This window comes from Ostrea edulis, chromosome 3 (genome assembly GCF_947568905.1).
Source record: "Ostrea edulis chromosome 3, xbOstEdul1.1, whole genome shotgun sequence".
NCBI classification, from domain to species: Eukaryota; Metazoa; Mollusca; class Bivalvia; order Ostreida; family Ostreidae; genus Ostrea; species Ostrea edulis.
This window is the reverse complement of record NC_079166.1, coordinates 74,744,666-74,757,812: the sequence shown is the minus strand read 5'-3', so window position 1 is coordinate 74,757,812 and position 13,147 is coordinate 74,744,666. Positions and strand designations below refer to the sequence as shown.

Here is a 13,147-nt window from a genome sequence, read left to right as displayed (position 1 = left end):
TGAAATAACATGCTGCATATATGCACCGTTTTACTACAAACATTACAATTTACGATTCAGACTGTCTGACAAGCACTTTAAATCCTCTGCCTCTTCCTACGTATTCAAGCAAAGTGAAGATAACGAACATTGATCAATCTCATAACTCGTACAAGCAATAAAAAATAGATAGTTGGGCAAATACGGACCCCTGGACACACCAGAGGTGCGATCAGGAGCCTAGGAGCAGTAAGCATCCCCTGTTGACCGGTCACACCCGCCGTGAGCCCCATATCCTGATCAGGTAAACGGAGTTATCCACAGTCAAATTCAGTGTGCCAAGAACGGCTTAACAATCGGTATGAAACACGTCAGACAGCATTTGACCCAATGCGAGGTTATATTGACGAACTAGATCGTTATAACGACCATGGAATTTGCGAAATGCTGACTTCAATCGAGACTGTTGAAATCCCTGTACCATCAACTTGTTTGTCAGTAGCTTACCTCGATGAATGGAATTTTTTGTTCTTCACTGTTTAAAATAGAGTGACTGGTTTTGATATAAAGGAACACATGACGCGCGCCTATCAATAACATCAGATACGATTTTAGTTTGAGGCTTCTATTTTCATTTTAACCTCTACGGCATTAGGGAGTGCCGAGTAGAAACACAGAGTATCATACACTTATTATATCCAGAAAGTGACTCTTGACTTACACTTAACGTTAGTCTACGGTAAAAAGCTACCATCATTCTAAGTCCTTTTTTAAAATTATTTCATCTTTAAGTCTCCGAATACACTCGTGTGAACGTAGCGTCGTATATGTTGGAAGGCAAATGTAAATCTTCAAAAACTGCAAAAAAATAAAGAGTTTAGTAAATTGTAATCACAACACTGTTACCAAAACAAAACATCAAAGCATACGAATTTTCAACACGTTACACGACCATTCCTCCCAATCAACCAAATACCATACATTTTGACATCATAGACAGCTGCATCTCCAATGGATACAGAACTTGGAATATCCATATCTTGTTCTCCGTCATCCAAGGAAATTACTTCGTTAAACACTAGTCTAATTATACGCAAAAGTATTATGTCGTTGATAGTAAAACGGTGTCGGGGTTTTTACCATAGAAAATACCACTGGGAGTATGGTTCGAATATATCCTCAGTGCTGCCTGTCTGTCGTAAAAGGTGAATAAATGGGACTGTCCTTAGTATTAGACTGCAATATATGAGGCCATTTATAACATCAGGTATGATACGATAATTATTTCTCCCTGCTCAAAGCCCGTAAGCGTCAATCATATGCTTAAACGTTGCTGTCCTTCGTCGGCAATGGTGACGTCTTCCGTCTTCGTATGAATGAAAATGTCTCGATCGGAACTTTAAGAAATACACAACCAACCAGTCTCATAGACAATTGCTATATAGTTTTTGGTTGCCAGGTCTTTCAATAGTCTTTTGGAACTCCTATGAATACAGGTTATGTTCCATGAGTAGCTGACCTGTTGTATTCTTATGGGGTAGAATTTATCCAGAAAGATTCTATATGAGAAAAACAAATACTATCTTGTTTATTTTTCTCAATTGGTTCGATTCACTAGAACAATTTCTGTGTATGATGAAATTTTAAGCTGATGTTACATAGGTTAAAATGTCTTCATCAAAGTCTATAAATTATAATGTTTATGGCCGCTATATCAATATTGTTTGCCGATGCAACCTGTCATTGGTCACATTCTGATTTTGAGTGGGGATCCTCTTACCGTCATCAATTGCAATATCTAGAAATCACGGCGGATATGAATGGTTCTTTCCATTCATAGACTGTTCCATGAAAAGTGAAGATAACGAACAGTTATCAAACTCATAACTCCTATAAGTAATACAAAATAGAAAATTGGGCAAACTCGGATCCCTGGACACACCAGAGGTGGGATCAGGTGCTTAGGAGGTGTTAGCATCCACTGTCGTCCTGTGAGCCCTATATCCTGATCAGGTAAATGGAGTTATCCGTAGTCAAAATCAGTGTGCCAAGAACGGCCTAACAATCGGTATGAAACACATCAGCTAGCATTTGACCCAATGGTAGGCTGTATTTACGAACTAGATCGTTAAAACGACCATAGAATTTGCAAAATGCTGACTTCAATCGAGAATGTTGAAACCCCATTACCATTACTATCAACTTGTTTGTCGTTAGCTTGCCTCGATTGCAAAACGGACCATACGGAGAAAAAGCTCTTGCATATCGAATCAGTTGAGAGATATAAACATGATATGTAGGTGATAATGAAGTATTGTTACATAAAAAATGGGATGTTGACGATGAAGAAGCTGAAATCATCCCGTTTGTCATACAATTGAGTTTTCAGTTTGTCATTAATTTCTACTTTCAATAAAATATCTAAGTATGAAGCAGAAGTGGACGACTCTGTGATGTCTTTAATTTCGAGCTCTGTGTATTCTTTGTGTTTTGCAGTTTGTTTATTTAAGTATTCCCACCTTCATTGGAACTGCAGCAGGAAATAATATACCAATGGTTAGTTTTAAAATAGATGATAATATTGATATTAGACATAAATGTATTAATTAATTTCTATTATTTCGATCGTTGACAATTCGATTGATTGATTGATTGATGTTTTCCGCCACACTCAACAATTTTTCAGTTATCTGGTGGCACCCAATTTTTATTCGTGGAAGAGAGAACCCAGATGCAATGTACCTGGGAAGAGACCACCGACCTTCCGAAAGTAAACTGGGAAACTTTCTCATTTACCGGCGCGAGCAGGATTCGAACCCGCGCCGACAGTGGTGAGAGGCCGTGTGATTTTGAGCACGATGCTCTAACCACTCGGCCACGGAGGCCCCTTTGACAATTCGAACATGCCATGAAATATATCTCTCAACTAAGTTGATAAGCAGGAGCATGTTCTACGTGTGATCAGTTTTTAAATTAAGACTGCTAACAAATATGTTGATGTTACATGTATATGCGTTTGAAGAATTTCGTTTAAATTCAGCATTTCCAAATCCTTTGGTCATCATAACGATCTAATTTGAAAATATAACTTGTCAGTAAATTAAATGCTCTCTGACGTGTTTTATACAAGTGTTTGGCCGCTCTTTGCATATTAATTTTGACTTTGACCGGCAATGCTTACTCCTCCTAGCCACATTATCCCGACTGTGATGAGTCCAGGAGTATATATTTGTCTTATATTTGTTTTGCATTTCTCTTAAAAATCATAATATTTGTAATCATTCGTTATCTTCAACTTTTATAAGACAGCGATTGAAATATGAATACATGCGCTATAAGGAAAATGCTTAATGTTTGCAATGTGACCCATTCTTACAAATGTCTACTTTACAAGTGACTACAAACAAAATGCAACTTTTCAACCCATGTACTGTTGCGAGCTTTATTGTTCAATTATTGTGCTTCAATATTGATGAGATCAAATGTTAGTTGAATGAAACATTCTACAAAGGTTTTGATGAATAATGATGCTGATGAAAATTATTTTATTGGGAATGTTTTTTTGTTTCAGTTACATCTTCACTCTTTTGACAGTGGGACATCTTCTCCCATTCAACAGGCCTTGGATATAGATCCTTATAATTAAAAGCCAGGCAATGAACCATTCTTTAAATCAGAATAGCTTATAATAAAACCACTTACTAACACTATTATCCTTTGGTATTTAGTCTCGTCTAGTGTGTGTCTGTATAAAACATTGCCGTTGTTAAATGTGTTTTGCATAGTTCTAGAAGTATCTACTTTTTTGGCATTGATTTTCATGTTTTCCGCATTTATTATTGTGATTGATCAAACATTAAACTCATGCAGTCACCAAAAATTTGATGCCCTATTACAATACGCATGCAGTCACTAAAATCACACTACCGTTCTCCATTCATCTTTTCTCCATTGCCTGAACTGTGTCGAATGAAATGAGTTGGATAATCTGATGGTCTCGGGTTAGTTCTCGCTTTCAATAAACAGTGTGCGACATTTCACAGGCTTCGTAGCTTTTTAATAATCTTACGATGCGTCTTTACTATGACCTATTTAAATACCCCGTGCTATACAGTTAAATCATGAATGGTATTCTTTAGGTTTAGTGACCCGATAAAGGGGGAAATAAAGCGGCCCATGTTAAACATTTTTACTAGGGTTATGCATTCCTGGGTGCAGTAATTCAATTGTCATCCTACATTCATTCATGAAACCAAGATATGTACAACACCATTGTGTTGACCATATCTGCTAAGGATGCAATGAAAAATAATACAATATTGGAATTTTATAAAGAGCGACTATATAATGACGACATTTGAACAATAAAAAAAAACTTATTTGAAATATGCATGAAGTATTAATGACACAGTGAAGGGGCTATTAATTTAACTCCATAGTCGTATTATTATCCGTTAAAAGTATAGATCGTGCATTTATTTTCATTCATCATCTCTAAAACTAATAAACTATCAAATAAGATATATACAGTGTAGTTTATTGCAATTTGTAAGATGCGAGGCATGTACAAAAATAATCGTTCATAAAAAGACTACAATTTTCCTTAACAACAATATTGAAATTACACAAAATCTGGTTATAAGGATATGATAAAATTCATGAAAATTTCATGAAACTGTTATTTTACAAACTTTTTCAATGATTTTCAATGATTTCCAAATATTTGAAAAATAAAGGAAATTGGTGTACAATGAAGTCGATAATGAAATAAATAAAAACAGAGTTATTGCCTTTGGATCCACTATCAAATAAACATATAAACTTATCTACCATACATACATTAGACTTATAAAATATTGTATGTTAAATAAGATTGTTTTACAATTCGTATCAGGAAATACTCCAACAAAATTTAAGTTCATACCATGTATCAATCGAAATAAATCAATAAATTTGTAAACTCTTATGACGTCAAATGAGAGTGGAATTACTAAAAGTGTCGAGTATTTAAAAAAAAAATCAGAAATGTGCAATTGGCATATTGATGTTCATATACACGGCAGTTGAATTTGCGCAATTGTTCCATATTATTAATTTGGAAAATAAGACATGCATTCTTGTGGATATTGCAGGATAGCCTCCATGTTTAAAAAGAACATCAGATATACTAGTAAAAATAGACAACATAATGAAAAAATATGCATTTAAGGAAAAATTAACACCCCGTTTATTATTTGCGAGCCTTAATGCCGATTTTTCCGGTGAATCGGATGTTTGTGACCATCAAATCAGCATTACCAGTCGCTAAAAATGAAAAGAAAGCTATTCCCATTTTAATGGAATGTGTGCCCTTGCTAAATGTTTACGTCTTATTTTTAATATGAAATACGTTACATGTATGTACGAAATGTATACATTTGACGTTATGCTTTTACTCCAGTCTATTATGACGTCACAATGGGCAAACCTTCCGTCATGTTAACGCTCGTTTAATATCCGCAAACACAAGTGCATTAGTCAGTCAAATTGACAATTTCAAACCAATTTTAATAGAAAACAATTTGTACATGTACATGTGCTAGTATATGAATATTGCATGTACTTGAGGGTTACATTGGGGCGAGAAAACCATTGTCAACCGAGGAGTTGCCGAGGGTGACAACGGTTTCTCGAGGGGTGGCAATTTTGAGTGTTATCCTCAACTAATCAACAGATACTTGAATCTGATGGTTGAGAAGCATTTAAAAGCATATTGTTACCCTCTGAGAACAGAAAAGTCGCGTTCCAAAATGATAGTATCTAGTAACGAGTAATAATACTTGACAACGGGTGATATCATAAAAATACTTCCATTTTAAACGCGTACGGTTCTCCGTAGAATGTTAAACGATGTCGTTTAAGCGCATACTCGGATTGATATACCAGGGGCGGATCCAGGAATTGTGGTAGGGGGGGACTTTATGAGGCAACTTTATGTCGCAGGGGGTCTGTGAGCCGCCTTGATGTCCCCAATGGAAGCTCGTGGATTTTTAGAGATTTTATAGGAATTCAAATATGTCTCCCATGTCACCTATGTAGGCAGTTTTTATATTTTCTGTCATTTTTGATAATAAAAAAGTTTTAAAAATGCAAGTTCTTTCATTAAAAGTATTCTCATATATCAAACGATTTTGTCATTTATTGCTCTGAGAGTGGAAGAAATTATTGCTTCTTAAATGATTTACATTTCTCAAAAGAAGATACCACGATTTACCTTAAATTAAACATTTTTAAGGCGGGGGATGCATCCCCTTGAATCCGCCACTGGTCACATTACAGTGATTTAGCAAATGTCAACAAACGTAAGTTTTTATGCTTTGCTGTTTGTATAACATTCAGTATAATAAAACAAACATTGGATGCAGTTGATGGTAGCATTGCAACTGTTCACTCCTCGAGAAACCATTGTCAACCTCGGCTACGCCTCGATTGATAATGGTTTTCTCGGAGTGAAAATTTTTAATGCCATCAAGTACATTCAATATTTAAATAATATTACCTGTTATGGAGTGATGTTACCCGTTGCTAAATACCATCACGCTGGTGCGTGTGTTTTCTGTTCTCAGAGGTTAACAATGTTTTTTCAAATGTTCTCGACCAATCGGCTTCGACTAAATTACATGAGATATTAATATTTGTTATCACACCGTTTCAACCATTGGGGTATCTTCTGTAGTTTCCCTTTCATCTGCAAAAATAGATATGTATTATTTAATAGGTATTGTGATTGCAGACATATAAAGGTTTCGTATAACATGCTACCAATTCTTTATATCAAGTGGGAAAAAAATCCAGACAGTTATGGTGCATTTTATTTATCCTGCTCCAACATATCGGGTTAAATGATATTATTTATTCACTTATTCTACCTCTGAAAAGTAGGCTAGAAGTACTCCTTAGGGCAGTAGCGTCTATGACGACACATTTTAAACTTAGAAAGCAACCGACGTTACAGTAAACTAGAATACACGAGACTATTGATGAGGGATCGACAAGATATCACTTTGGTTTACTGGGTAACTGTTATTCGTTGTTTAACGGAAACATTTAATGCAGGTGTGAAAAGAACACGGTATAGATTTTCTGTGTTTGAAAAAAGCTTTCCGATCGACACGGTGAATGGATGATTGAAACCAAATACCAGAGTTTATGACGAAAACCAAAAATATCAAATTAGTAAGCATTGTTTATCAATGACAGCTTTTGTGAACATTTACGACTTCAGCAAAGCACTGTAGAAAATGTCGCAGGTACCATAATAAATATATTACTAAAGACTGCGAAAATGAATAATTTCACTTCTTATACCAGTATAATAGTTAAAAACTTATCCAGGATTGGCAAGCCACCAGTGTCCACGTTATAAACTTTTAAAGTTTTTCTTAAATTGTCATTTTCACTATGTCAAAAACTCAACTTTCAGTATCAAATACTAAAACACAATTTGAAAACTAACATCTACTTTTATCTCAATTGTATTTTCTAATGAATTGATATTTAATATTGCGATTGAATTATTGTGTGCACTTGGCGTACAACGTGCGATATTTTACTTCCGGAAGCTAATGCATCCATACCTATACATCGCGTCAATTGTTTGCCTATGTATGTAATTACAATGTACCGTTTATCGGCATCCGTTTTTCGAGTATTTTCTTTATCTTTATGTACAGTAGTACACCTATCACAATCAGCAAAAATACGAGAACAAGAGGTGCAGCGATGGCAAATGGTGACCTTCACAAAAGATTAAGGGAGAAAGATGAAAGGTGAAGATAACGAACAGTGATCAATCTCATAACTCCTACAAGCAATACAAAATAGATAGTTGGGCAAACACGGACCCCTGGATACACCAGAGATGGCATCAGGTGCCTAGGAGGAGAAAGCATCTCCTGTCGACCGGTCACACCCGCCGTGAGCTCTGGATCAAATATACTTTAAAACATGATACACTCACGAAAACTATACAATATATGTAACGGATTGAACTAATTTCGTTAAATACGTAAAAGAAAATTTTGTTACTTATATATGTGGATTCTTTTGTTAAACATTTAAAACCAAAAAGTGTTGTTTATGCGAAACAAGTTGTGTTAGATGTGACCGGTCGAAAGGGGCTGTTTAGTCCTGATAGGCACCTGATCCCACCTCTGGTGTGCTTAGGGATCCGTGTTTATTTTGTATTGCATATATAAGTTATAGGATTGATCACTGTTCGTTATTTTGACCCTTCTTTATTATATGCATGTGGAATTTAACTTTGCAAAATGTTTCACTTTGTAAATTATTCTACATACAAAATACAGAGCTGTATGGTTAATAATCAGGAAAAACAACATATTAGGAAAAATGCTTTTTAACAAAAGCAGAAGTAATTGATATGATACTGAAAATATAGGATTAGAGCGGATCCAAAGGTTTATTCACTTTGTTTCGACCCAGTATGTTCATATTATTTTCAGGCGGCGTGGAAATATTGGGAACACTGCAGAAGACAGGCTCCTAATCTGAATTCACTTCTAACACGCTCCCGATTTACTACGGAAAATTCCAAATCCGTGCAAAAATGTGGGGATTCACTTTGCGGTACATGTAATCATCTAGTGGAAGACAGAGAAAAAAATTCTTAAATGCGGCAAAAAAATTAACACCAAATTCTACCAAGACATGCAAATCCGAAAACGTAATATATTGTATGACCTGCCCTACCTGGAATGAAAACTACATCAGACAAACCAACAAAGTGAACGCCCGTGTGCGCGTCCACAAGCAGCAAATTCACGGTCCAAGTATCAGAAATGCGCCATGTTTCGAACATTTTGCCAATTGTGGTCATGGAGATTTCAACATATTTCCATTTTATAAAATGTATAATGACTGCGAAATTTCCAGAGTTAAAAAGGAGGAATACTTTATAAAATTGTTTAATCTCAAACTTAATAGAAAATAACAGTGTAAAATTGAAACTACATTGAACTGAACTCTGCAATTGATATCCCAGTATTGTCTAATATTGTGTGTATTATACCGCTACCAGTGTAAATTATTATAACGTCACAAAGAACAATTTCTTACGTCGCGATATGTTGACGTTACTTAGCAGTATTATTTAAATGTATTACTGTCTGAAGAGACATTAAAGCCGAAAGAGCTAACAGTGAAATGTTATTCGAGTTTTGTGTTTCTTGACTTTTATTATTGGATCTTTCTTTCTCTCTCTCTCCTTCTCTCTCTCTCTCTTTCTGTATGTATAGCTTATTTCATTTTATTATCTGTAGTACCGGGATACGTTCTGTTCTTATTCAACAAGAATAGCAGTATATCTGTACTAGGCCTAGGGACGTAGGACAAAAACCACTGACGACTGAATGGTGATACTATGACGTATTCTTACAGGGATTTTAAATGTTATATTTAACCCCAACGTGCTTTGTAAGCAGAACGGCTGTTTATCATTTGGGTTATTTTAAACACACACATACATGTATAATAATTTATCTGGAGTCGGTCGGGGATTCCCATGATTCACAAAAAGAAAAAAAAAATCGTTGTCTCTGATCTTGAATGATATATGGATCGCTTACATTAATAAACGTTGCTATTATCTATGAAGACTTCATATCAAATCTAAACAACCTTAAAGAAACACACTTTCAAGTCTGTTGTTGGAGACATCCCGATATCACTTCAAGTGTAAGTATCTATTGACTGCCACCCTTTTCACAACAATACCTTTAATCATAATTCAAGGGACTTGATTATGAACAAACAGAAATGACATATAACCATAGTAATATTGAATTTTCACTTTGCAGAATTTGTTTAGAGGGTTCAGACTTCAACAAATATGATTTTGCAATATCTCATAATGATGATCGTTGCCAGTATATGCCTTCTAGATGTTAAGGTAAGATTCATAAGATTTCAGATTTGCTATAACTACGAAATACCATGTTATCTAATTTTCATTTTATGTACATTAATTGATAAACTTTAATTAATGAATTATAATAGCAACGATGATAGTGATGGAATGATGATGATAGTGATTCAATGATGATACTGCTGCTGAAACTTGTAGTAATAATTGATATTAAAGTGTTGGAATATTTTAAGATATTTGCAGTAGGAGAAGAATGTATAGAGTCCAACTTAACAGCAAAGTTTGTCCTAAGTTGTCCCAAAACAGCTGCAGAGTGGGCGACTGCGGCATCAAAGAAAGCCTGTAATCACATCAAAAACAACTGTGGATCATTCGAGTACCATTGTGTGATTAATGCATGGCAGAATGAAACAATAGAAGTATGTTCGAGAGTCATGAATATTGTAGGTATGAAACATTTTCTAAGAAAATATTTCCATTGTTTGTCATTATTTCATCTTGTCATGTTTGGAATTTCATGAAGATTATAACTGGAGATAAACTAAATCTGAAACGATATTTTCCATCAGGAAAAGCGTGTGCAGAATACAGTTTAGGTGGACGTAGAATCCAGCGGAATAGGAATGCAAAGTGCGCTACATGTCCTGATGTTTATCTATCAAATGAGAGTTACAAATGTACGTACAAAAACCTCGTTTACATTCTAAGATTAAGTATGATTTTAAAAGATTGGTCCAATGTATTTCTTTTTGTTGTTTCTTTGTTTTTACACTCTACATCTTTTTTTCACTCATATCGAGACGTCACCAGTTGTAGATGAAGTAACACAAATTTACACATATGCTTAGTGCTTAAGAGTAGGGGTTCTTTAATGTGCCAGTGCATGTCGCAGCAAGGGACTTCCGTAGATAATGCTATATGTGATAGACCCATGATTCTCACTTCCGAATGTTGAACGTTTGGCGAAGGCAGAATCACTACATGTGCTTAAATCGTGGTTTTGATTCGACCATGGCATGAATGGGTCTCGATCTCACGACCTCCTAGTGACGATGCGATCGCTCTACCGCTGAACTACAGTGGCGTGTGTTTTGAACAAATGCAAATTTTGCTTTTTTTGTAATAAGTTATGACCCTTTAATACTTACAGATTCAGAATGTTATAGCCAAGCTTATCAACGTCGAAAAACAGTTAAACCTAATATCGTCACGTCGCCCAGCATATATACGACGAATGATGGTAAATCTACAATATCGTCAAGATTGCTTATCCATATCCAGAAGGAAGTGACGTCAGAAGCAAAGCTCGCCCCTAACCATACGAACGCAGAAAATCAAAAGCAAGAGTCATACCCCCAAAATGCGTAATTATTTTTTGTTTAAGGTATTAAAGAAAATGAACATGCAACACCTACATGGCATATTTATCATTATTTGGACAGATCTTATTCATCGTCTTTGACTTTGCTATGTATTGTGCCATTTTATGTTGACAGGGTTCTTCTTTGTGTGAGCATACCCGTAGGAATAGCAGTTTTCATCCTTTGTCTGATAGTCCTTGTATACAGAGTTTGCAAAGATAGAGAATTTTGTTCCTTGAAAGGTAGTAATAAATTATATATCCCTTCATCTTAATTTATCATCAGTGTAGAATGTTTGTGTTGGTCAAGGTATAAGGAATATAGCTAGTGCTATTGAACAATTTCAGGTATTTTTTCATCGCTGTTCAAGACAAAATACGGTAAGTCTACCTGATCAATATTTCCTGGTTTCCTTTACCGAGACATGTTTCTGTTCAAGTCCATATTTTATGATATAATACAAACTGTGACTTGTGCTGTGTACCTTCAGAATCTCAGACACCACGGCAGACAGACATCAATATCGAAGATGATGGAGCCAAACTTGAAGACGAGAGGATTACGGAAGAACATCCTTTGACAGTAGATATAGTCTGAGTGAGAATAAAGGATGTGGATGTTGACTGAATAATGGGATATCAAAATTAACTGATTAATGGCAGCTTAAAATTGATTGACTAATGGCAAATTGAGATTGACTGATTATTGGTAGGTTGAAATCGACAATGAAGGACACATTGAAAGATCGTGCACGATATTGAGGATGAACAAAGCAAGACTGACTGGAAATCGACATATTGAAATTGACTGACTAATGACATCAAAATACCTTAAGAATGCCAAAATTGATAGGGTCAGATTGACTAACTAATTCCAGATTGGTATTATTGACAAATATGAGCTTTTGATTGACTAACTGATGTCAAATTGAGATTGGCTGATGTTAGATAGGTTTAGTGACTGAAGTTAGAGATTGACTGAGTGATGATAAATAGAGGTTGACTGATTGATGTTAGAGATTGCCTGAGTGACGTTAGATAGAGATTGACTGAGCGATGCTAGATATTGCCTGACTGATGTTAGTTGCAGTGTTTAATGAGTGAAGTGTATCGATGGCAGGTTGAGAATTTAACCGATGGCAGTTATATTTCATGTCATTGCATTTTTACTTTTTACATGTTTCCAATTATCCATTTTATTACTATGTTCATTTATTTGCTCTTTAATGTGAACCAATATACCAGTGCCAAATGTTGTTAAAATGAATGAAACGGAAATTAAAATTATGTTTTACAACTGTCTTTGATATTGTGTAAAACTTATACGGTACCAATTTTGATGCACCAGATGCGCATTTCGACAAATAATTTCTCTTCAGTGATGCTCAACCGAAATGTTTGAAATCTGAAATAACTATGAAGTTTTAGAGCTAAATATAGCCAAAAACAGCGTGCCAAAAAAGTGGAGCCAAATTCGTCCAAGAATAAGAGCTATGCATGAGGGAGATAATTCTTAAATTTGAAATGAATTTCTAAATTTTATAACAGCAATTAAATATACATCCGTATTTGCAAGCTAGTAACGAAGTACTTAGCTACTGGGCTGTAGAGACCCTCGGGGACTAACAGTCCACCAGCAGAGGCATCGACCCAGGGGTCAAATCATGCAGTTCTTGAGATAGCATAAATCTGGGGAATTTCTTTTCGAGCATGTTCAATTCTTAGTACTTGGGTATTCTACAATGAGGAATTTTACATACATGGTTCCTATGAAGTCACTGTTGTTCAGAATTGATTCAGATGCTTTCATTGACCTGTACTTTCTTGGTGAGTGATAATATAGAATTTGAAGGCATCTGAATTCCTGATACATTTGTAACTAT

The 13,147-nt window shown here is 35.3% G+C and overlaps 1 protein-coding gene across 1 annotated transcript; it reads left to right on the top strand.

Annotated features, from left to right (window-relative positions):
* The first annotated feature begins 6,795 nt into the window (after positions 1–6,795).
* On the top strand, positions 6,796–12,566 carry LOC130052843 (uncharacterized). The gene is made up of 8 exons (XM_056158946.1): positions 6,796–9,714; positions 9,837–9,928; positions 10,138–10,351; positions 10,474–10,581; positions 11,055–11,268; positions 11,401–11,507; positions 11,613–11,645; positions 11,756–12,566. Exons 2-8 carry the CDS (start codon positions 9,869–9,871, stop codon positions 11,860–11,862), a joined length of 843 nt encoding a protein of 280 aa, XP_056014921.1. The 5' UTR covers positions 6,796–9,714; positions 9,837–9,868; the 3' UTR covers positions 11,863–12,566.
* The last annotated feature ends 581 nt before the right edge of the window (positions 12,567–13,147 follow it).

Coding starts and splice junctions, on each gene's coding strand:
- LOC130052843 (XM_056158946.1), top strand. CDS start 9,869: ATGATTTTGCAATATCTCATAATGATGATCGTTGCCAGTATATGCCTT. Junction 10,352..10,473: donor GAGAGTCATGAATATTGTAG/GTATGAAACATT, acceptor ATTTTCCATCAG/GAAAAGCGTGTGCAGAATAC. Junction 11,508..11,612: donor AGAATTTTGTTCCTTGAAAG/GTAGTAATAAAT, acceptor GAACAATTTCAG/GTATTTTTTCATCGCTGTTC.